The sequence below is a fragment of the Ictalurus punctatus genome, chromosome 12, assembly GCF_001660625.3.
Source record: "Ictalurus punctatus breed USDA103 chromosome 12, Coco_2.0, whole genome shotgun sequence".
NCBI classification, from domain to species: domain Eukaryota; kingdom Metazoa; phylum Chordata; class Actinopteri; order Siluriformes; family Ictaluridae; genus Ictalurus; species Ictalurus punctatus.
Genome location: NC_030427.2, coordinates 19,147,054 through 19,168,310, shown reverse-complemented (window position 1 = coordinate 19,168,310; position 21,257 = coordinate 19,147,054). Strand labels below are relative to the sequence as shown.

Here is a 21,257-nt window from a genome sequence, read left to right as displayed (position 1 = left end):
AATCACAAAGCGCAATGTCGAAAGTAGGCGGAGTACAGTCAGAAAGCGTTGCGGTTTACTTCCGGGTGAGAACTCGTCCTTTGGGTGAAGTGCAACGTGAGTAGGCTTGACTCAAATATGAATTTGAATGAGCTTTATTAGGTTTTCTATAGAGACCGCTGGATAATAAACTCGCCATTCACAAATGTTAAATAAAGCTGTTGAAATACCCGGATGTTCTGTGCTTTTAACGCGGCATGTCTTTTCAATGGCGCGTGTGCATGTGATGCTAGCTAATTTTGTCAGTAGCTGTAGTCCTTGACAATATGTGTAAGATCATGTGACTTGCCTAGTAACTCCTAAAATTTGGTTTTTGTATAACAGTCATGGAGTGTGTATTTCATACCTATTAATGTCCTGTTATTACACATTTTACACCCGATGTCCTCTTTACTACACCTCTCTCTGTCTCTCTCTCTTTGTCTGTCTGTCTGTGTGTGTGTCTCTCACTCACTCTCTCTCTGCCTCTCTCTCTCTCTCGCTCTCTCTCTCTGTGTCTATCTGCCTCCCTCTCTCTGTCTCTCTCTCACTTTTTCAGTTTTCATGTGCTTTATTGGCATGACAATTGTATATTTGTATTGCAAAAGCAAAGCAAGTACAAAGGAAGGCTAGTGTAAAAACAAGAGAAAAAGATCAAATTTAATAAAATACTAATAGATCAAATTTATACATATATTTTATTAAATTGTATCTTTTCTCTTGTTTTTACACTAGCCTTCCTTTGTACTTGCTTTATATATATATATATATATATATATATATATATATATATATATATATATATACACACACACACACACACACACACACACACACACACACACACACACATATATGTGTGTGTGTATTAGTGCAAACAATGTACATAAATGTACAAATTAGTTACTCTCTCTCCCTGTCATGGATCCTCAGCATGGGTAATGTGTTGGCTGCCAGTTCTCCCAGTCCACCTCCACCAGTGCAAGCTGGGCCGGGGTTGCTTTCTGTGCCTGCTGGCTTCACCATGCCGGCTGTCTCCCCAATCTCTCCTGCTTCTTCTGGGCAACAGGAGAGCGAGCCGCCTCTACCCAACCCAGGTGCTTTTGAGGAGTTCCACCGGAAATGTAAAGGTGAGCCAACCTCCTTCCATCATCTTCCTTTCTGTGTTGTGAAGGAGCTCAGTTTATATTCAGAATGGTTGAGGGTACCTAAAAACAATGAAAGGGCAGGAGTTCATCTCAGGGGAACCTTTCTTCAAAAAGCTTTACAGATATCTGGATAAAGATTTCGGTTTATCCCTAATGAGCAAGCTTGAGGCGATGGTGGCAAGAAAAAAACTCCCTATGACACGAGGAACCCACCCTCTTCTGTATGACACCAGATAGCAAGAATATAAATCACTCTCATTCTATAACTGTATACTATAGAGTCAAGCAGTGCTGGAAAGATGTTCAGTATAATCATATCAGGGTCATTGTTGACTTTAGTAGAGTTTATAAGTCTATAATATCCAGATGAAGTTATTCCCTGTATAGTGAATCATTAGGCTCTCTGAGTGAGAACATCCACAAGAATTTTTAGGGTATCAGTGGGGTGTGTGGTACCATCCACAGCAACCTCACTGCAAACTTTAGGCTATCCGCTTGGGCCGTCCTCAGCAGCAGTGAGTGATCCTCACGTCATGGAAGCTCCAAGCAGAAGTAGAGCATCAGGATGGATCAGACTGTGCCGGAAAGCAGGCGTCTTAAAGCTAGCTGCATCGCATCGCATTGAAGTTCCTAAGCGCAATGGCAAGGCCACCTTAATGAGAACGCATCAAAAACATCTAATTCATATTGTACAATGAAAATCCTTTTTTTTGTTCACCTTGTAGAGGTATTTCCCATGCAGATGGAAGGAGTTCGTCTAACAGTCAACAAGGGCCTCAGCAGCTGTTTCCAGGTTTGTCTGCTGTCTCATGTTTCTGTCCTGGAAAGTAAAGGCTTAGTCAAGATAAACATGTACAGTATATGCAACTACAATACAATGGTGCGTACAGCAACAGGTTAAGCATTAAATATCTAATGATGTGATAGCACAGAATGTGCTTCCCTGGTGCCATTCTTATGTCAAAACGTCCATCTTGGTAAAAGGGCACATTATATAAGTGTCCCAGTTTAACAGTCCCTTCACCATACTACTGTATGTGTAGCTGTTCTGTGAGTTTTGCGTAATGTCTCTCAGATTAATATAATAGCAGCGAGCTCATGCTGAGATTAATTTTTTTTAAAGTCAAATTTAAACTCGCAACCAAAGAAGTCTGTGACAGCAAAATTGGGCCAGAGATTTTACAATGTAAAACCAGCTGAAAGGCGCCTTAAGGTAAATCCGACCAATCAAAGCTTTATACAGATTACACTTACATTCCTGTCAACATGCATGCGACATTGCTAAGCTGCGTCCAGATTCATCCCCTTCACCATTAAAAATTACTCCACCATAGAAATCAAATTCCAATGTCCTAATTATTTTTTTGTTCACAGAAGAGTTATCAATGTCAGCCATATTTTTTCTTTCCAAACAGGCTGAGATGGAGGTGGAGTTTGGAGGGGGGGACGGTGTCTATTAAAATGACTGAGAAATGGTCTATTTAAAAATTTTAAGGCTTAATCAGTGGTATTTTGGCCCACTAGGGGGCGATGCACGCTTTCTAGAAGAAATCTGCACTTGTAAGGACACAGCACAAGCCGGTTCTCTAGTTAGACAAATATGTCAACATTATGGAGAGGAAGACGACCCAGCGGGTGGGGAAAAAGTTAGACAGGACATTAATGGTCATGCTGTAGTTACGAACCCGGTCTAGGTCGGGCCGCAACATACAAGGAGGAAAATAAATAAAAAGAAAAAGGGTTGGGGAGACCAAGATTGCGTTTGTTTTTATATATCTGTGTTTATTTACAGCACCCTCTGTGATCTGCCTTCTCGCAATGGGGCCTCGCACGCCTCGGGTGTTGTTCGTTGTTGTTGTTGAAATTGTTTTCTGTTTCTTTGCAGGTCAATCACAACATCATGCTAAGCACCACGGGAGATTCCAGTTACAGATTTGGTGCTACATATGTAGGGACCAAGCAGACAGGACCTGCGGAGGTAAGATTGAAAGCAGTGTATGGTCTGTGTCAGAACAAGATCTTGGATTGTACACAAAGATTACAGAGAAACATGGCATTTTGGACTAAAGTCCTTTATCAGCTATGCAAACAAAGCGCTTCTTATGCTGTAGACGGTTAATATTTTAGATTTTTATTAATTTGTCTTTATTTTGCAGCAAAAAATGACAACGATTCAACGAGATACTAAATGTAGGTCACGACAGTAATTTGTTCACATGATGGATTTTTATTTTTTTTCCTGTTCTCAATTTGCTATCGCACGTCCTCCAAATGAATTGCAATGACCATGTTTTGGTTAATTTGTTGGAATGGGATGCAGTGTTGTGCACTAGGGGTCGACCGATTGATGGAATTTGCCGATTAATCTGCACCGATAACTGATTGCTGGAACTATCAGCTGTTGTCAAAAACTCCACACCGATAGTGTTTCCCGGTTGCGGGAGCGGCTGAGAAGGGTCCGCTGTCATTATACAGTACGAGAGCAACCTCTAGAGGCGAAATACAAACTATCACGACTCATTTTGTTCTTTAATTCATTTTGGTCGTCTCTTTTTTGAGTGTTACTTTTTGGTTCGGTTTGAATGTATATCTTTTATTTACTTTCATTATTAATAGTTAATATATATATAATTTATATATTTATTTTATTTAAGGCAGTACAGTACATTTTCATGGTGCAATCAATACTGTTTACTTTGTAATAAAGTTCAGCTCATGTTTGAGTGTTATGTTTTCATTCAGTATCATTTTTAAAAACTATCAGTCGATTAATCGATTATCAGCGGGTCCTACCCAACTTAGTTATCAGTAAAATCCACTATCGCTCGACCTCTGCTATGTCTCCTGGCGTTAGTGTAAGGTTACATATTGTACATTTAAGATGTTATGAATTCATATGGATAAATTTACTTAAACCCTGTTTGTGTTGTTAGATGTTAGTTTGTTGACCTTGGTTTGCCACATTAAACTAAACTGCACATGCATTTTACTAGTTTTACACACAAAAAGGTCCTCCTTAACAAACATCCTCTTTAGCCAGTCATTGGTATATCTGCCTTTTCCAGGCAACACGGATGCACACGTTTATCTCAAACGATTCTAATTCTGTTTGCATGAGCGGTCAGAGGACCCAGGGAACCTGTATGGGTTGGTAAATATGGAATACATCATTGTATTTTGTATTTGTTGAGAGATCTATGAATGTAAGTGTTTTAGTGGATCCTGGGCGTACACTGAAAGCTGTGATGATATGACGTTATGATACGTGATAAATCACAGCTTTCTCTGACAGTCTACTTTATGTGAAACTTCACTGAAAGTTTTACCTGACACTTCCGTGAGAGCACAGTAGATTGCTTGTTTTCTTTTTGACACATGCGAAATCTGTCTGTTTGCTAGGCATTTCCAGTTCTGGTGGGTGACATGGACAACAGTGGCAGCCTCAATGCGCAGATTATTCACCAAATAAGCGACAGAGTGCGCTCCAAGCTGGCCTTCCAGGTGAGTGGGTGATAAAATGACCAGAATCTTTTATTCTCGCATAGATCGACTAATTCATTTAGCTCCTGTTGCTTGTGTAATTCCACCCATCCCCTCTTGTATAATCAGACCCAGCAACAAAAGTTTGTCAACTGGCAAGGAGATGCTGAGTTTAAAGGAGACGACTTCACTGCTACAGTTACTGTAGGAAACCCAGACATGGTGGTAGGATCAGGTAGCGTACTCTACCATGTTACCTGATCATATACTTACATATTTATCATATTACTTTGCTATATATACACGCAGTGTGTTTGTGTGTATGTTGGTGGATTTAAAGTTTACGACATTGTCAGATGTCACAGAGTTGTATGTACAGAACGCAGTATGAATGCTCACTCTATTATTTTCTTTCTTTATCTCTTAGGCATTGTTATAGCTCACTATCTCCAGTCGATCACGCCGTCCTTGGCACTGGGGGGAGAGCTGGTGTACCACCGCCGTCCTGGCGAAGAGGGAACAGTAATGTCGTTGGCAGGAAGATATACAGGTAGGTATATAAGATATCCAGAGAGACAGAAGTCAGCCAGTAAAAGGAACAAGTGCTGTACAATATCAAAAGCCCTGCACCGCTCACTGCATTTTAGCAATTGAAAGTATATGAATCTAGTCAAATTTATCTAGTATTTCCTATTATAAGATTACCATAAAACAAATATGAGATTGTTAAACCTTTTTTTTTTTTTTTTTAACTAATTTTGAACTTGAACTAGTCTTGTTCTATTGGTAGATAATTTTGTTCTTTTTGAAGCATTTATTTCTAGAAAGATGGACAATGATCTGCCAATAGAATAAGAAAATGTCAGACTTGAATCACCGCTCTTATGTATGCTTTTTCAGATATGACCTTTCATGTACCTTTCATATATTAGAGCTGTTTGTGAATGTAAAAAGTGCACTACAAACTGAGTCATTGACTCTCAAAAGAAAAAAGTTTCAGTGTTATTATTTGCCTGCTTTCTGACCATTTGTGCATTTCTTTCCATATTATAATGTTTCCTTTAACAGTGCTGTCTGAAGGCTGAATGTACGCTGCCATACCCCAAATCATCCTCTTATAAACACTATACATTTTAAACCTCAAGTCCACGATTGCGAAACGTTGCAATATTAATTTGGTGATTTTTAAAGTAACGTCAGATATCGTAGTTTGTTGTTCTTAATGTAGCAGTAGGGCCTGAAAATAGCATTTGACTCAGCATTTGACTCAGTCCACACCTGTACTGAGCGTCATGATCCAACCGCCTGAGACGGATATGAACAGGTCCTAATCTGTGCATATCATTTTTCCTTCTTTCTCCAGGTTCTAATTTTATTGCCACTCTGACCCTCGGAGGTGCTGGTGCACATGCATCATATTATCACAAAGCCAACGAGCAGGTAAGGTTACTTTCAGTACTCAGAATTTTCATCGCTTCTTCTGAAATTGCTTTGATTAGAAGCTCTGCGAAGATTATACCTGATATTGTGTACGCATTAACATAAAAATCAAAGCTACTCTGGTGATGTGTAGCTGCAGATTGGGGTGGAGCTGGAAGCCAGGACTTGTATGCAGGAAACAAGTGTATTGTTTGGTTACCAGCTGGACATCCCCAAGGCCAATCTGCTCTTTAAAGGTAGGTAAAGCTTTATGCTTATGTTCTACCCATTTTACTCTATACAAGAGGAAGAAAATCATTTCGGTTTCTAAACTATTAATGGAAAACACAAACGAGTCATGTCCAGTAATTAATGAAACATGACGGGGCGGTGTGATGAAAGAATGATGCGCCTTGCGCTTGATCCAAATGTTTATAGTCACAAATATTGTCGTGGAACGTCTGCGAGACAAGTTCGTTCGTGTTCTCACTTACCTTAAAGCAGCTTTAAACAGTGAAGATTTTCCACTGGAGGAAGACTGAGTTCCAGCTTTACCTCTGACTAACACTGGAGACTCCTTCAATAATCGCCAAACAAACGTTTCCTTCCAAAAAGCTTCGCCTCATCAACGCTTACACACGTTTTCTTTAAATCTCTTTATGCGCATCAACGATCCGATTAGCAGCTGAAAAGTCTGCGCCGTGCTGTCGTAGGAAATGTATCAACAGCAGTTTGATTATACCAAGAAACTAACTGAGAATGAACATTGTGATATTCTTGAGGGTTCGGTCTTATGATTTGTAATAATTGCAAATCTTATTGTAAATCTGAGGCGATTTATATCACCATTCTGTCAGTAAAATAGCACATAATAAAATGATAATTATGCAGTATCACCTGAGTAACAGCGCAGAGCAACAGCTTTTATACTGCAGTTCTGTAAACAGGAAATTCATACAGAGCGACTGATATTTCACACACAGCACAGCCAAATGTTTTGACCGATGGCCTGTAGTATGTGTAGTAACGGTTTCAAGTGTGACAAACTGTTGCTAGAATTGGCATTTTATGTAGCAAAAAAGACTTTATCAGAGGTAAGAGTGTAAGGTATTTTGACTCGCGTCTACACCAATAAAAATATATTTTATTTAACAGCATAGCAGTGCCTCAAAACGTGTATTCGCTGCTTGAGACACACCAGATCGGTTACTTATGAGTCAGCAGAAAACAGAACTGACTTTTATACCATTATTTGATTCCATCCTCCTTTCCTACAGCTTCATTCTTGATGAAATCTTGAGTCTTGTGTCTTAATTTGTGGATTTGTTTGCTTACTTGCTTTTTTTTTTCTTCCATATTTAATATTTCTTTGGTTAATGGCATTAATATGACAAGACTGGGCTTCACAAAATATTTATTACATTTGTTTGTGTGTGTTAATCATGATTTATTTGATTTGAAGCCAGTCGAGGTTTACATTAGTTAGTGTTTTTATGCACAGGTTTACACCCCCTCAAAAGCACGAGTAGGATACGGACGTTTTTCCAAAACGACTGGATTTTCATGAATACTCAAATTTCTTGTGTAAATGCACCTGTGAGTGATTTATGAATAAATCCGTAAATCCAAATAAATCAGCCAGCGTGCATCGTACATGATTTACCAACGCACATCACTGCGAAAACAATTTCGTCAATTCAAGTGGTTTTCCACAAAAAACAGCAAATTTTGAAAAAAGTAAAATCAAGCATTTTTGGCCGCAACGATCAGAAAAAACTCGGACTGCCCACTGAGCATAGCAAGAAAGGGCGACTATACTTATACATTGCACACACAGGATATAACTGCACAACATTATTAGACAAAACGATAATGTAGAATAAATACTAGACAGTACCAACACGAAGATACACTCACTATGATCACGCTCTAAGTGCAAGCAACATAAGGATCCTCTCTCCAAGTATGTGAGGTACTTCAGTAATTGAGTAGCTTAGCAGCAGTGACGTTGTTGTTGTTGTTGTTGTCCTCGATTCAGAAACAAGACGTTATTGTACAGTAGTCCTGTTGTGTTAATATGGTGTACTGAACATTGTATAATAAACACACCTTCATTTTCTGCAGGTTCTATAGACAGTAACTGGGTAGTAGGAGCAACGCTGGAAAAAAAGCTGCTGCCTCTTCCCCTGTCTTTGGCGCTTTGTTCTTTCCTCAACCATCGTAAAAACAAGTTCCAGTGTGGGTTCGGCGTGACCATTGGATGAACCACGTGTTCCGAGTTGAAGTGAAGGGGCTGAAATTCATACACTGATGTTTTAGGGATCAGCAACATCTGGACACTCATACAAAGTGCACCATCAATTTACCCTTATATATATATATATATATATATATATATATATATATATATATATATATATATATATATATATATATATATATATATATATTCAGTGTTCACTTCATAAAGCATCATGCAAAACCTTGTCAATCAGCTGATTCCTGAATGAAGAAATGTTGGGTGAAGAGGGACAGACCATCTGCAATACAGCGAAATAATCAATACTGTCTTATTTTTTATTTGAAAAGTGATTGTTATTTGTTAAGTTTCTCTCTCTGTGTTTTTTTAACTGTATTTTGATCTAAATTAAACATTTATTTCTTTTGCTGTTAGCTCCGCCTTCATTTTTACCATTTCTTTTACTAAAGTTAAAGAGTATATTAAAATAAATCTGCATAAATGCAGTTTCCTATATAAAAGTGCTGTTAATAGTGTTATTTAATCATGTGCGCTCAAGTCTTTCACGTTTCTGCGTGTGAATGTGTAAATGAGCAAAATGTGGTCTACTAGCATCCATACCAGTAACATGAGGACATTGTAATGTCTTGAAGGGTTTTTTTTTAAACTTAATTAAAATTGACTTTCAATCTATATTTTTGGCTATATGGCACGATCTCAACAGTCAATATCACAATATTTATTCAAAAATGAATGACATGACTTTATTTATTATCATCCCGTCATCTTCAGGAAATTTCTTGATCTTCCTATAACTGCAGTATTCCAGATATTTGATAGGGGTGAATGTGTTCACTAAAATCTGAATGAATTTTTTGTTGTAAGTTACTGTTTAAATGGTGAGTCATGAGAAGGATATTTCAACATGAGATGTCAAATGAATGCAAAAATAAGACTTTTATAAATAAGTATTTTAATGTGTAAGTTATGTATCTACATATACACATGGGTTGTTGTAAAGGACACTTAGCAAATGCTTAAATGTTTGGGTTTTTTTTTTTTACGCTATAATGTAATTTACTCCATTTATACATTTAATATTGGGGAATCACAAAATAGGAGCTGAGGTCACTTTAGGTTTGGTCTGAATTCTTCAGCACCAAATAATTTATGTTAGTATTGGACACCATTATATTCCAGTCCGTGTCATCATCGGTGAAAATGTCATCATAGACTGAAACAGCTGATATTGGGTTTTTGATACTGCGTTCTGATCCGGTTTTATAGCGTTCCCTTATGTGTATTATCTGCCTGCAAGTCATTTCGGAGGTTTGCTTATTACCTTATTACCATTGTCCTGCTGGAAGACTCCTTTACAACCAAGTTTTAACTTTGATGATGTCTTGACTTCAGAGTGCTGCTTCAGTATTTCTACATAATCTTCCTTCCTCATGATGCCATCTATTTTCTGAAGTGCACCAGTCCCTTTTGCAGCAAAACACCTCCACAATATGATGCTGAAACCCCCGTGCTTCACAGTAGCAGGGTAGTGTTATTCAGCCTCACCATTTTATTTTGTACTATAGCGCTGATAATTATGTCCAAACAGTCTGATTTTTCTTTCCTCTTACAGGAAAATGCTCCAACAAACTGCTGCTGATCAACTGAAACTGCAGTCTTTTTCTCTCAGGCTTTTTGATGCCAGGCTTGAAGTAGGGGCTTCTTCCGTCCATGAAACACTTTCAGGCCATGGTGAAAAGGAAACTCTTAATGGTGGGTGTACATACCTGATACCTCCAGGTCCTGTTCCTGTTCCTGTTGTTGGGGTTCAGTTGAAGTTTTCAGACCTGGGAGTTTATTTGTGCCTTTTTACTGAATGATGTGTGGTCCCAAGATTTTTATATATGCATACAGTTGTTTGTACAAATGTTCATGGTACCTTCAGATGTTTGGCTTCAGATTACTCCTAAGGTCTTGTTTATGTCCATTTTTAAAAATATTTTCTGGGGTCTTGCTTCGATGTTGCCAGGTGTGCATTCCCAATTAACTCTGAATTATGACAATTGGCCAATCAGATGTTTCTAAAAGTCAGTACATGAATTCATAGAATCTTCCAGACTGTTTAAAGAGACAGTCAACCCCAGTTCTATGGTCTTTACATTGGCTACCTGTTCGCTATATAATTGATTTTAAAGTGCTCTTACTGGTTTTTAAATCTCAAAACGGCTTACACCTCTCCGACCTGCTGATAGATCACCACCCAGTGAGAGCTCTTGGGTCTGCCGATCAAAGCCTTTTAGTTGTTCCAAAGTCAAAGTTTAAGTCTAGCGGTGATTGGGTATCGCCGTAACCGCTCCTAAACTTTGGAACTGCCGGCCAATTCAAATTAAAACTGGACCCCACACTAAAGATTTTTAAATCCAAGCTAAAAACATTTCTATTTGATCTGATCTACAGTTTGTGATGTGATGCTTTACTGTATATGCTCTGTTTATGTTTCATGTGTGACTTTGTGTCAGTCTTGATTGTATTTGATGGTAATTTATTCTTTAATGTAAAGCACATTGGACAATGGTAGTTGTTGCTTTATAAATAATAAATTGAATAAGTTGAGCTTGGTGTATGCCACTAGACCAGAAGGGATTGGTAATAAGACAGTGGGGCCCTCTAGTGGCTGGGCGGGGCTCCTGTGAGGCCCTCTAGTGGCTGGGCGGGGCTCCTGTGAGGCCCTCTAGTGGCTGGGCACCATGTTGTCCACTCATATTTTGTATACATTCATTGGTTTGAATGGCCCTTTAATATTTTTAATTTGTAATCAATTAATTCCTTAGTTTTTGTGTTTTTAGTGGCCACTAGCTGCTGAGAAACAGTAAGTAACCAACCAATCAAGACCAAGCATGTTTTCCCAGTTTCTGTTTACAAGCCAATTTATTACCGTCTGAACTCGGGCATATCAAGGTGATGAGCAATGAAGTACCAGGGGGTTACTGTAGGTGGCGAGAAAGATCTGTTTCTGAGAGAAAATTCTCTCTCTTAAGTTTATTAAACAGGAACAATCCGTTTTTATGTAAATATACAATACAAAATTAATAAATGACGATAATATAACTAGATAAAATTGCCAATTTATTTATGATATGAATTTGATTTAACATTAATAAAACATTTACTGCAACTAATGAACAATAAGAAATAGTGATAGGTCTTCAGCTTTAGGCCTGAATAAAAGCTAAAGTTTACATTCTATTGCAAATTGTGTTTTAGAGGGAGATAAAACTCTCTCAAATAGCATTTTCTCTACTTTTCCTCGCTTTTTTCCTCCTCACAGTAAACTTATTTCATAGTAAAGAACAGAATAGACAATAGAGCTCTGACAACATCTGTTTGATCTAGTTATTGGAAATGATAGAACTGAGATATGCATGGTTTGCTGATCATAAAATGGATTTTTATGTTAAACAAGCCGGTGCAAAATTAAATTTCAATCCTACTAAAAAAGCTTTCACGTACAGTAATTCATAGGAAAGTGCTGTAAAACCCGGCATAGAGCTGCTCTCTAATGACTTAATTGAAGTAAATGTATTGAAGAGGGCGTCCAGGTGCAGAAACCGGAGACTATAAATGAGATTGCAAAGTTGCTGGTGAAGAACACACAAGCACGTCTATAGGCTCCAGTAAAAATAGTCAAGTGTTTCCTTAAAGTTCACCTATTATGTTTTTTTTTTTTAATATTATCTTTCATGTAGTGTTATAGAGCTGTTTGTGAATGTTAAAAAGTCTGCACAATTTCAAAAATCAAAACGCACGACAAATGGCGGTAATGACTCCCAAAAGAAGGAGCCGATTCTGAACAGCTGAAACGAGTCGTTAGTAATTCCAGACTTTACTTCCTGTACTAACCTGCATAGGTTTGTAACAAAAATTGTAACAAAAAGCCCCGACTCTGGTCTTCATCGACTGCTCGCGAACAAACTGAGCTGAAAATCGTTCAGATAGCGGGCGTTCAAATAGAGTGTGCTCTCTGAAAGGAGGAGTTTAGAATGAATCCTTTAGAACGAATCATTTAACGAGTCGTTTTTGACACTGGGGCAAAAAAAGGTAATGCTGCAGTATAAATTATAAGCACATTAAAGTGTTTTTTGTCCTTGGATGCATGTAAATTTTTGTATGAGATCTTTAAAACAAAATTAGGCCCGTTTCAGAACCATGATAGGTGCACTTCAATTCACTTTACTACATTGTTTATGAAGTAAAGAAAAACATGTTTTTGTTTTGATAAGTAAAGCTACTCGCCACATGTGAACCCAATTGTCTGGTAAATTTCCATCTTTTCAATCTTTCTACCCACTGACTGTGGGCAAGCCGTGGGCAAAAATGACCAAACAAAAACTAAGATGGTACAAATGGAGACTGAAAGTAACCAGGGCTGTTTTGACTGTAGAGTAACTGTAAAATATGTACAAATTTAAAAGAGAAAACATGACCTGAAAGAGTGGCATGACCCGTTTCAGAAGGTGTGTTTAGGCAAACGTTACTAGTAAAACAGACATAAAGCCATACAGTGAAATCTATAGGTTGCTTGTCAACTGACACAGTGTTTTTAATGTTACAGGTAGAGAAGACAGACATCAAGAAAGACATAAGAGGCACATCACCTCTACATCCCCTCAGACCTACCCGAGACGGACAGACCCAGAGACAGCTGCTTCCTGGAGCCAGCCCACCTTCAAAATTAACCGCTAATCCTAGAGCTTCACATACTTTTACCAGCTCAATAAATAAACGAGCAAGTAGAATAGTTTTAGGTTCTCCTGGTCTACTTTTAGGACTGAAAATCTGATCATGTTTCAGGTCATATTAATGCAGAAATATAGAACATTCTAATAGGTTCACAAACTTTCAAGCACCACTGTACGTGTAAACAGACTCACTAATGCGAATCTTGATCGATCAGATTCAAATCATATGATGGCTTATTTATTCCAACTCCACATGTACATTTGGAACACCCGGTCGTTTCATATTAATAACAAAAAAGAAGAAAAAAAAAAAAAAGCACTACATAGTGAAAGCTGTTTGTTTTTTGTTGTTGTTTACACCTGAAGTTATTTGTTTGTTTATAGAAGTTGGAAGATGATGATTTACTTTCTTTTCCCCATGACTGTATATAAATGTACAATGGTGTTGTTTACTTTAAAACGTACAGACTATTACTAGTAAACTACAAATATTCAAAATCCACACACACACACACACACACACACACACACACACACACTCATTTTCTGTGTGTTTGATGTTTCATAAAATCAAGGATGGACTCATATGATACAAATAGGTGTTGTATTTCTACTACTAAGCAGATTCAGCTATAATGTCAGATAATAGGATCTTCCCTCTTCCCCAAACCACAACCACAGCGGAAACAAATACACAAAGCCCAAAAGTTTGGTTATCCACAGTCTTTTATCTTAGGTTGCATAAACATGATACAATAAACACTGCCAGTTTTGACACTGATGATGTGTTTCTGTGTGTGTATCAGGTATGTAGACAACAGATGGTGAGATCTCATTTGGTCAGATTGGTTTGGACATTAGGATGTAAGGGGTGATTAATTTAGATAAGGAGGAGAGGCGAGAACAGAAAAGAGATGAACCAAAATGAAAAAGGGGGGTGGTCGGGAGAGAAGAGAGTAATTGCAGTCTAAAGTTTAATCTCATCAGATCAGCGTCGGTAATGGTTTGCTTTTTAGATTCAGGGTGACATCATCTACACCGCGTAGAATTTCTTCCAATTACCGCGTGTAGTTAAATAAAACGTGGCTGCTTCAGAGTATTCGGGATGAAGCCAAGCCCACCGTCATGAACGCTTTGTACCGTGAAGGTAAAGGATGCGAGCTTGGAGAACAAGACAAGAACGAGCAAGTAGAAGCGAACGCAATCGCAGTTTAGAAATGAAGCGCTTACAAGCAGCAAGAAAACAAGAAACAAAAAGAATCACAGTCAACAGCTGCAGCGTAATAAACAACATGACCACGACATGTAAACCTTACGTATAATCTTATTCCTAGTCTCGTTTATTTTCTAATCTTTTACTTCCAACACTGGATTATAATGTAGAGTTCAGTGGGTTTGTGAGCCGTTGAGCTCTGAGACAGTTTACAGCGTTACAGGAGGACTTTACAGATGTTTAACTGTGAAACCCATAAACCTCCGGAGTCTATTTCAGCCTAGTTGAACTGTACGAGTTTTACACATGCGCAGTGCTTACAAACCGACTCGACTATAAAAGCACTTCAAATCTCCAGTTTAACTCTGGCTTTATTTCTACGCGCCACGTCTTATAAAGTGCATCTGAAGTCAGACGAGTGATGAATACTGACTCTTCATCGTATTAATACTACGACTGATACGAAAACCATTGGATAGGTAGATAGACTAGACCGTTACCTTCTAAGACCTTATTTGGTAAAACATCTTTGTTTTTCCTGTTTGTGAACCGGATGCTGAACAGAAATAAAAAGTCCCCCTCCCCCAACAGCTGACTCCATACAGAGCAGAAACTGTTCTTAATCCAATTTACCGAAACGTAGAATAATCCGTCACAACATATTGAACAACGAAAGCGTCCTCGCCAAGAAACTGTGGTGGCGTTTTTCTTTAAAATAAAAAACAAAACCCTGGAACTTCTTGGAATCTTAACGAATAAATGTGGACCTCTAGTAAAATAATGAAAACAAACATAAAAAAAAATCAGAAACAACCCAAACATACAGTAAAATCATATTAATCCGAGTAATCCTTGTAAATAAAGACCGAGACGAACATTCAAATAACATGAGGAAGATTGAAATGTCACGAATTGATTTGGAGCACATCTTTAACTGAGAGGAGTTTCACGACGTGTGCGTGTACTGAATTCGCCAATAACAGCTAAAGCTGGATTCGACAGATTCCGATGCGAGACAATGAAGATATCGCGATGCTGGAGAAACAAGGCACCAAACGAGGAATAATTGAACATTCAGCTTCATGATGGGGCGAGATGGGGGGTAAAGAGATTGCCAGTTGTCCTGCACAGAACAGCGCGACTTAACAGAACGGTATCATCAGGTGTGTTTAAGCGGGATGTCGATCGGTTAGTTTGTGGTCCTTGAACAACACATTCTAGGAGATAATCTCTAAGGCAGTGGTAGTGCATAGCAAAACGATACGATAGTGCAACTGAAATGGGGGCAGTACACAGGAGGCCTGACGACAGTGCAGAGGTGTGTGTGTGTGTGTGTTCATACATACACTAGGAATGTGTTTGGAGACTTAGCGAGAGTTCGATGTCAGGAAAATCTGTAAAGTTGCTTGCAAAATACAAAGCCAAAGATTGGTACCCTTCAAGCTTAGCAAATCTTCACGAGACGTATTTACACACCGAGATCACGTGTGATGAGAAACACCAGCAGTAAGGCTAGAAAGAAAGATGAGTGAGGGTTTCACATTCACCAGGCAGTATGCAGGGTCATGCGCGAAGCGGGTCAAGGAAGATTCAATGCCTCGAGATCGCACAGAATTTAGTGCATTTACTGAAGTTGACCTTTATGATGATTTCATCTGGAACATAATTCGTTTTTGGTGATTAGTGTTTGAGTGAACCGAATACTTGGTCAAATGTAATGAAAACGTGTGACTGTATAATATGTTTAAACCAATTTTCCAAACTAGCTGCTTCTATCACTGCCTCAATATATTAGTCTGTGTGTGTGTGTGTGTGTGTGTGTGTGTGTGTGTGTGTATGTATCATAGAGGGCATGGGAGAACTACACCTCCGCTCATCCTCTTTCCCCTCATCACTCCATCTTGCGGTGGTTGTTGTTTGAGGCAGAGTAGCCATTCTGCAGCGGTCCATTTTTCGTCTTGGGCCGTCTCTCGCTCTCCTGCGCCTTGTCCTCGTCCTCAGAGTCGTCCGTCTCTTCTCTGTCGCTCCGCTCGTCTTCCACAATGTGCTGCATGAAAAAGAATTCAGTGACATGTAGAGGGGGAAAAAAAAGTAGAGGATGCATTACTAGTAATTGTCCTGTTGACGTAGTGAGGGGTGTGGAACGATACGGTGTATATACACCTCTTATGGTGTGATACACCTGCACGTTTAACATTTCACACGCTCAACACGCTGCGCAATAACGTTGGCAGTGTCATTAAATATGGCTTACATTACGCGAGGTATAATAAACGTATAAATTTAATCAAACCCACGCAGCCTCTGAAAAAAACAACAATGTCCTTGTTCTCTGGAATCAGGAGATGCTTTAGACGTTTAAAAAAAAAAACCACCACACCAGCAGGGTTGCCAGGATTGTCCTTTATACGCACAATTGACAGAGTTTTGAAGTAAGGCTTTGAGACGAAAAATGTCATTGAAGAAGAAGAAGAAAAAAGTTCCGAATTGTTTGGGCTAATCTCAGGTCTATCTGTGCGGTTCTTGAGAAGCGGCCGAAGACCTAGCAACCCTGTGCACCGGAGAGCTGCTGTTTAATCATTCACATTTCATTTTATTGCATCCTAATGCACAGCTTTTATTTGGTTATACGCTGCCAGTGCGTGATCGCATCACTACACAACAGCTTTCTGGACTTATTTGCCAGCACAAGGAGCCAATCTAATAAAGAGCAAAGTACTAGATATTCTGATAGCTACGCAAAAGTCCACCTATACATCAATCAGTGCATTTATATGGATTTAATGAACCTGATAACAGGAAACTCTGAGTCAGTCTCTCAATTAGATTTTTATAAGTGTTACTAAAGGTTATTACAAGAAGCTGTTATCTTATCTACATTTTCTAGCAGCGGGGCGAGTTGGTCTTACCTTCTGAAATCTAGTAGCTAAAAGAAAGTTTCCTCACTGACACACTGGAAATGTTTATAAGGATATATTTGTGATGCGCTTGTTTTTGGCCATACAGTGCATTTATCTATTTTATTGAAGGCATTGATATGAACGTGTCAGTTGGTTAAGTTGCTTTATTTGTGGCTAATTATTGGGTGTTTTATTAGTAAAGGAGTAAGTAGTACAGCATGTACAGGGCAGACGGTGCTGTCCTCCTCAAAGCGGTCTCTATGTTGATCCAAAGATTAAGATGGAGCTCTTTCCCTCTAACCAGGTCTCCAGATCGGCTTGTCGATCAAATAAGCCCGTCCCTAGTTCACAGCTCACGTCACGGACGAGTTTTTTGATGAAACGCTGGTTAAAACATTTCCGTCGACTAGTCTCAGACACGATTAATATAAATGATAAAGATTTCGAGCATCTTTTGTTATATTTTACACTACGTATGGCTAAATTCTCAGTTCCGCAGAGAAATTCAGGTGTCGGTAAATAATCGTGTAAGATTTCAGCTCATCAGTGGAAGGGGATGAACTAAAGCTGCATGTTTTTAAGACATGGATAAAAGAAGTGTTGAGTGAGAGAGAGAGAGAGAGAGAGAGAGAGAGAGAGAGAGACTCACATTGCCTGGGAGGAACTTGATGGCCATGCGCAGAATGAGCGCAAACCAGAAGATGTGTAGGCACTGAAGCACCATCATAAGCCCGTTGAAGAAGTAATAACCAAAGAAGGGACGATAGATGGTCACTGGATAGACCCACGTACAGTGCATGATCCTGAAAGAGAAACAGAGTAGATACGAAGTAAAACTAACGAACTGGATTCGTTGCACTAAAATAAAATCACAACGAATTAAATCTGGTTTGTCGATTAAAAATAAAATGGATAATGAAGTAACAAAAAAGAAAAAAACACCACATGTCTATCACAGCATGAGACGTCTGACCAGTAAATGAATCTCTCACCAGAACGGTAAGATCACGAGTCGTGTGATGAAGAAGACGACAGCAAAGATGATGAAGATGTAGTTACACGTCTTTCTCCAGCCGGCGTAGTTAAACATTTTGGCCGACTAAAACAGGGCAGAGGAGGAGGGCGAGAGAGACAGAGACACGGTTATCTCCAGTGTCGTGTCTCTGAGATTACACCAGGAGTCAGAGCTAGATAGCTCTTTATTAAAAACTGCATTTTACTTCTTGTGATATTAAAACTAAAACAGATACAGATGAACACTGTCCTTACGATCTCGCAAACAAACTGGATTTGATTAAAATAACTTGAATTTCACATTTAACCCTAATGTATTATGTTTAGAATATTTTTGTTTCAGACTGATCTATCAGGGAACCATGTATATCTTAAAGCCTTGTTTAATGCTGAAATCCACTGTAGTCCAAACACGGGAAGTTCCAGGACACGGTTCGATTTAAACTTAAAAGTATCCCAGATTGATCCAGAGCAATGTCATATTTGTGCGGCTAGTCTCTGATTTCAACAGACATATTAAAAAGATCTACATGAATTTCTATTTCTGCCAAATGATCTTGTTCTCCTTTGCTCCTAAAAATGATCTCTCACCATGGTATTAGTGCAGTAGAGCTGAAATCAACTGACTTACGTGACAAATCTAACCTTACAAAGCTGTTAAAACATGTTTTCACACACAGTTTTACCAAGTAGTAAATGATGCAAAGGCAAATCTGTTTACTGTTGACCATTACGTTTCGTGTCATAGAGAACTCGGGCAAGGTGAAATTCCGGGGTTGAATGATCGTCTCGTTGCAGTTTTCCCCGAGTCGGAGGTCAGGTTTTTTCCGAGATCGAAATCTACTGTGGCGCGAGTTCCTGACACAAAACCCACAATAACCCGATATTATCGTTTGTATTAGCAGGGCTGTAACCACCAAAGACAGCGTCTAAATATGAAAATTCTGTTATCGGTTAGCAGTATATACACAGTGGAAGTTTTGTAATTCATATTTGGTCTGCTCTACTGTTTGGAACATATTATTCATATTATGTGCGCATAATAAGATGAAAGGCCTGCCTGTGGGTAGAGAGTGAGTACATCTGAAATATAATAAACCTAATGCCAGAGTTTATTATATAATAAACCTAATGCCATGTAATCTAACTTGTTTTTGTATTGAAATACACACTGACCTATTTTGGTCCTAAATATAAAGGACTTGCATTATGTGAGAACACATTTGGGTCTTTATTACATCGAGAACTAAAAAGGATGATTACATTTGTGGCCCCATCCCCACCAAATGGTCTGGTCTGCCCCAGTGATCAGGATGTGGTTACGGCCTTGTGAATTAGCAATACCATTACAGTCACAAGTCAGTCCATACAGGATTTTGTGGGGTTTTTTTTGGTGACTGTTGGATTGTTGAGGCCAAAAATGCTCATTATTCCTGCAGCTTCTCTTTTCAAATTTTCTTTCATTTCCCCCCCAAAAGAATTGGCGAAATCACAACTGCGCTAAATAGTTTTGCACGGACTTTCGCGCTGTTTGTTGGTAAATGAGACCTTTTAACTGTACTCCTGTTCGACGCACATGAATTGACGAGAGCACTGACTGAATGCGCCTTGTGATGATGTCACATGACTCGTTTCATCCCAAATCCACAGTAAAATTGTAAAACTGCAAGCTCCTCAAAATACTGCGGAGTTTGCATGATTTTGCGTTCATTTCTGCGATCGTCAAATCCAGGACGGACTGGTAATAAAAAGTGGCTATTGTCAAGACGGCAGCTTTCGTAAACATGCCTGCTCATATCTTACCATCTACAGCAAGACGTCCCGGTTCGTATATTCTAAAAACCTTCCCCTGATGACGCACGTGAGAAGTAAATTCTCAAATGTCCATCCTAAATTTGGAAATTTCCAGTAAAAAAAAACAAACAAAAAAAAAACTTGCAGTGAATAAGAGAATGCAAAGTTCTGCTTGCTGCCCTGCTCACACACTAATGCAGAAAGATGCACAATAAGCTCCTGCTATGTGCTGCTAAGAGGAATTTCCCCCAGTGCACATCATTTTGTCTAGCCGTATTCTGGAAAACCTCTTTTTCTACGATCGGCTACTTATTCTTATTCACGAGTAGGGGTGGGCAATATAACGAAAATCTATCACAATCCTCAAGGAGGCATTTCTAAGATACACGATATGTAACACAATATATAGGTTTGCTCACAAACGGCCAGCATTTTAAACATATTAGAAATAATCTAAAATTATTATTATTATTATTATTATTATTATTATTATTAATGAAGAAATTTTTATGCAACTATTTACATCATTTATATTTAAAAAAAATTTAACAACAGAAAACAGGTTTTTTTTTCTGTCACAATTTTAGATATAATAAAATGATATCATGAGCTCTAAAACAATTTATCACAATATCGATATCATTAGATCACCAAATCCTAATTAGTGCCACACTACTGATGATTTTCCCATTCTTTGCTGTGACTGTATGACATATTTATGTTATTTATAACCAAACAGAGGATATGATGGATATGAACACAACGACAATGACAGAAATAGTGAATTCTGCCCCAGTGCTCAGCTCTACAGAGTACTACATGAGAAAACTCTAGATTACTGCCTGTGGTGCAGCAGGTTGTGTTGCAGCCTCTCAGCTCCTGAGCTCAGGTTACAGTCTGTGCAGAGTTTTGCATGTTCTCCCTCACGTGTGTATGCGTGGTTCCACCAGATTCTCCAACTTCCTCCCATCCGGTCATTGGATTGGTTATGCTAAATTGAGCATTGAGTGTTGACCTGCAATAAACCGGCGTCCCATCCAGACTGTATTCCTGCCTGATGGGATCGGCTCTACCCCTGACCCCAACCCTGATCAAGTGATGGGTGATGAGATTGAAGTCATACCTCAAGCAGATAATCTGCGGCATCGTGCACTAGCATGATCAGAGTTCCTGCTCGAATGTAGTTCACACACCAGGAGAAACTGATCAAAATAATGGTGGCAACATGGTGAACAATCTGCTCCTTAAAGTCCTGAGAGAGAGAGAGAGAGAGAGAGAGAGAGAGAGAGAGAG

The 21,257-nt window shown here is 38.8% G+C and overlaps 2 protein-coding genes across 3 annotated transcripts in view; one reads left to right on the top strand and one right to left on the bottom strand.

Annotated features, from left to right (window-relative positions):
* tomm40l (translocase of outer mitochondrial membrane 40 homolog, like) lies at positions 1–8,457 on the top strand. Its single transcript, XM_017481228.3, has 10 exons — positions 1–96; positions 952–1,148; positions 1,892–1,959; positions 3,052–3,144; positions 4,566–4,667; positions 4,776–4,881; positions 5,074–5,196; positions 6,010–6,086; positions 6,220–6,322; positions 8,190–8,457. Exons 2-10 carry the CDS (start codon positions 953–955, stop codon positions 8,327–8,329), a joined length of 1,008 nt encoding a protein of 335 aa, XP_017336717.1. The 5' UTR covers positions 1–96; position 952; the 3' UTR covers positions 8,330–8,457.
* Positions 8,458–13,751: 5,294 nt separating this feature from the next.
* The window catches only part of cers2a (ceramide synthase 2a), a 32,234-nt gene continuing 24,728 nt past the window's right edge, over positions 13,752–21,257 (bottom strand). For both annotated transcript variants that reach the window (XM_017481224.3, XM_017481225.3), the window contains exons 8-11: positions 21,088–21,216; positions 18,149–18,255; positions 17,806–17,959; positions 13,752–16,303 (exon numbers count right to left, since the gene is read on the bottom strand). In XM_017481224.3, the coding sequence (XP_017336713.1) occupies positions 16,148–16,303; positions 17,806–17,959; positions 18,149–18,255; positions 21,088–21,216 (546 nt within the window). In that variant the 3' untranslated portion in view covers positions 13,752–16,147. The remainder of the gene's footprint in view (positions 16,304–17,805; positions 17,960–18,148; positions 18,256–21,087; positions 21,217–21,257) is intronic.

Excerpts from the sequence above, each read along its gene's own strand:
- tomm40l (XM_017481228.3), top strand. The coding sequence starts at position 953 with ATGGGTAATGTGTTGGCTGCCAGTTCTCCCAGTCCACCTCCACCAGTG. Across the intron at positions 4,668-4,775 it reads GCTCCAAGCTGGCCTTCCAG|ACCCAGCAACAAAAGTTTGT; the intron begins GTGAGTGGGTGA and ends TTGTATAATCAG. Across the intron at positions 6,323-8,189 it reads GGCCAATCTGCTCTTTAAAG|GTTCTATAGACAGTAACTGG; the intron begins GTAGGTAAAGCT and ends CATTTTCTGCAG.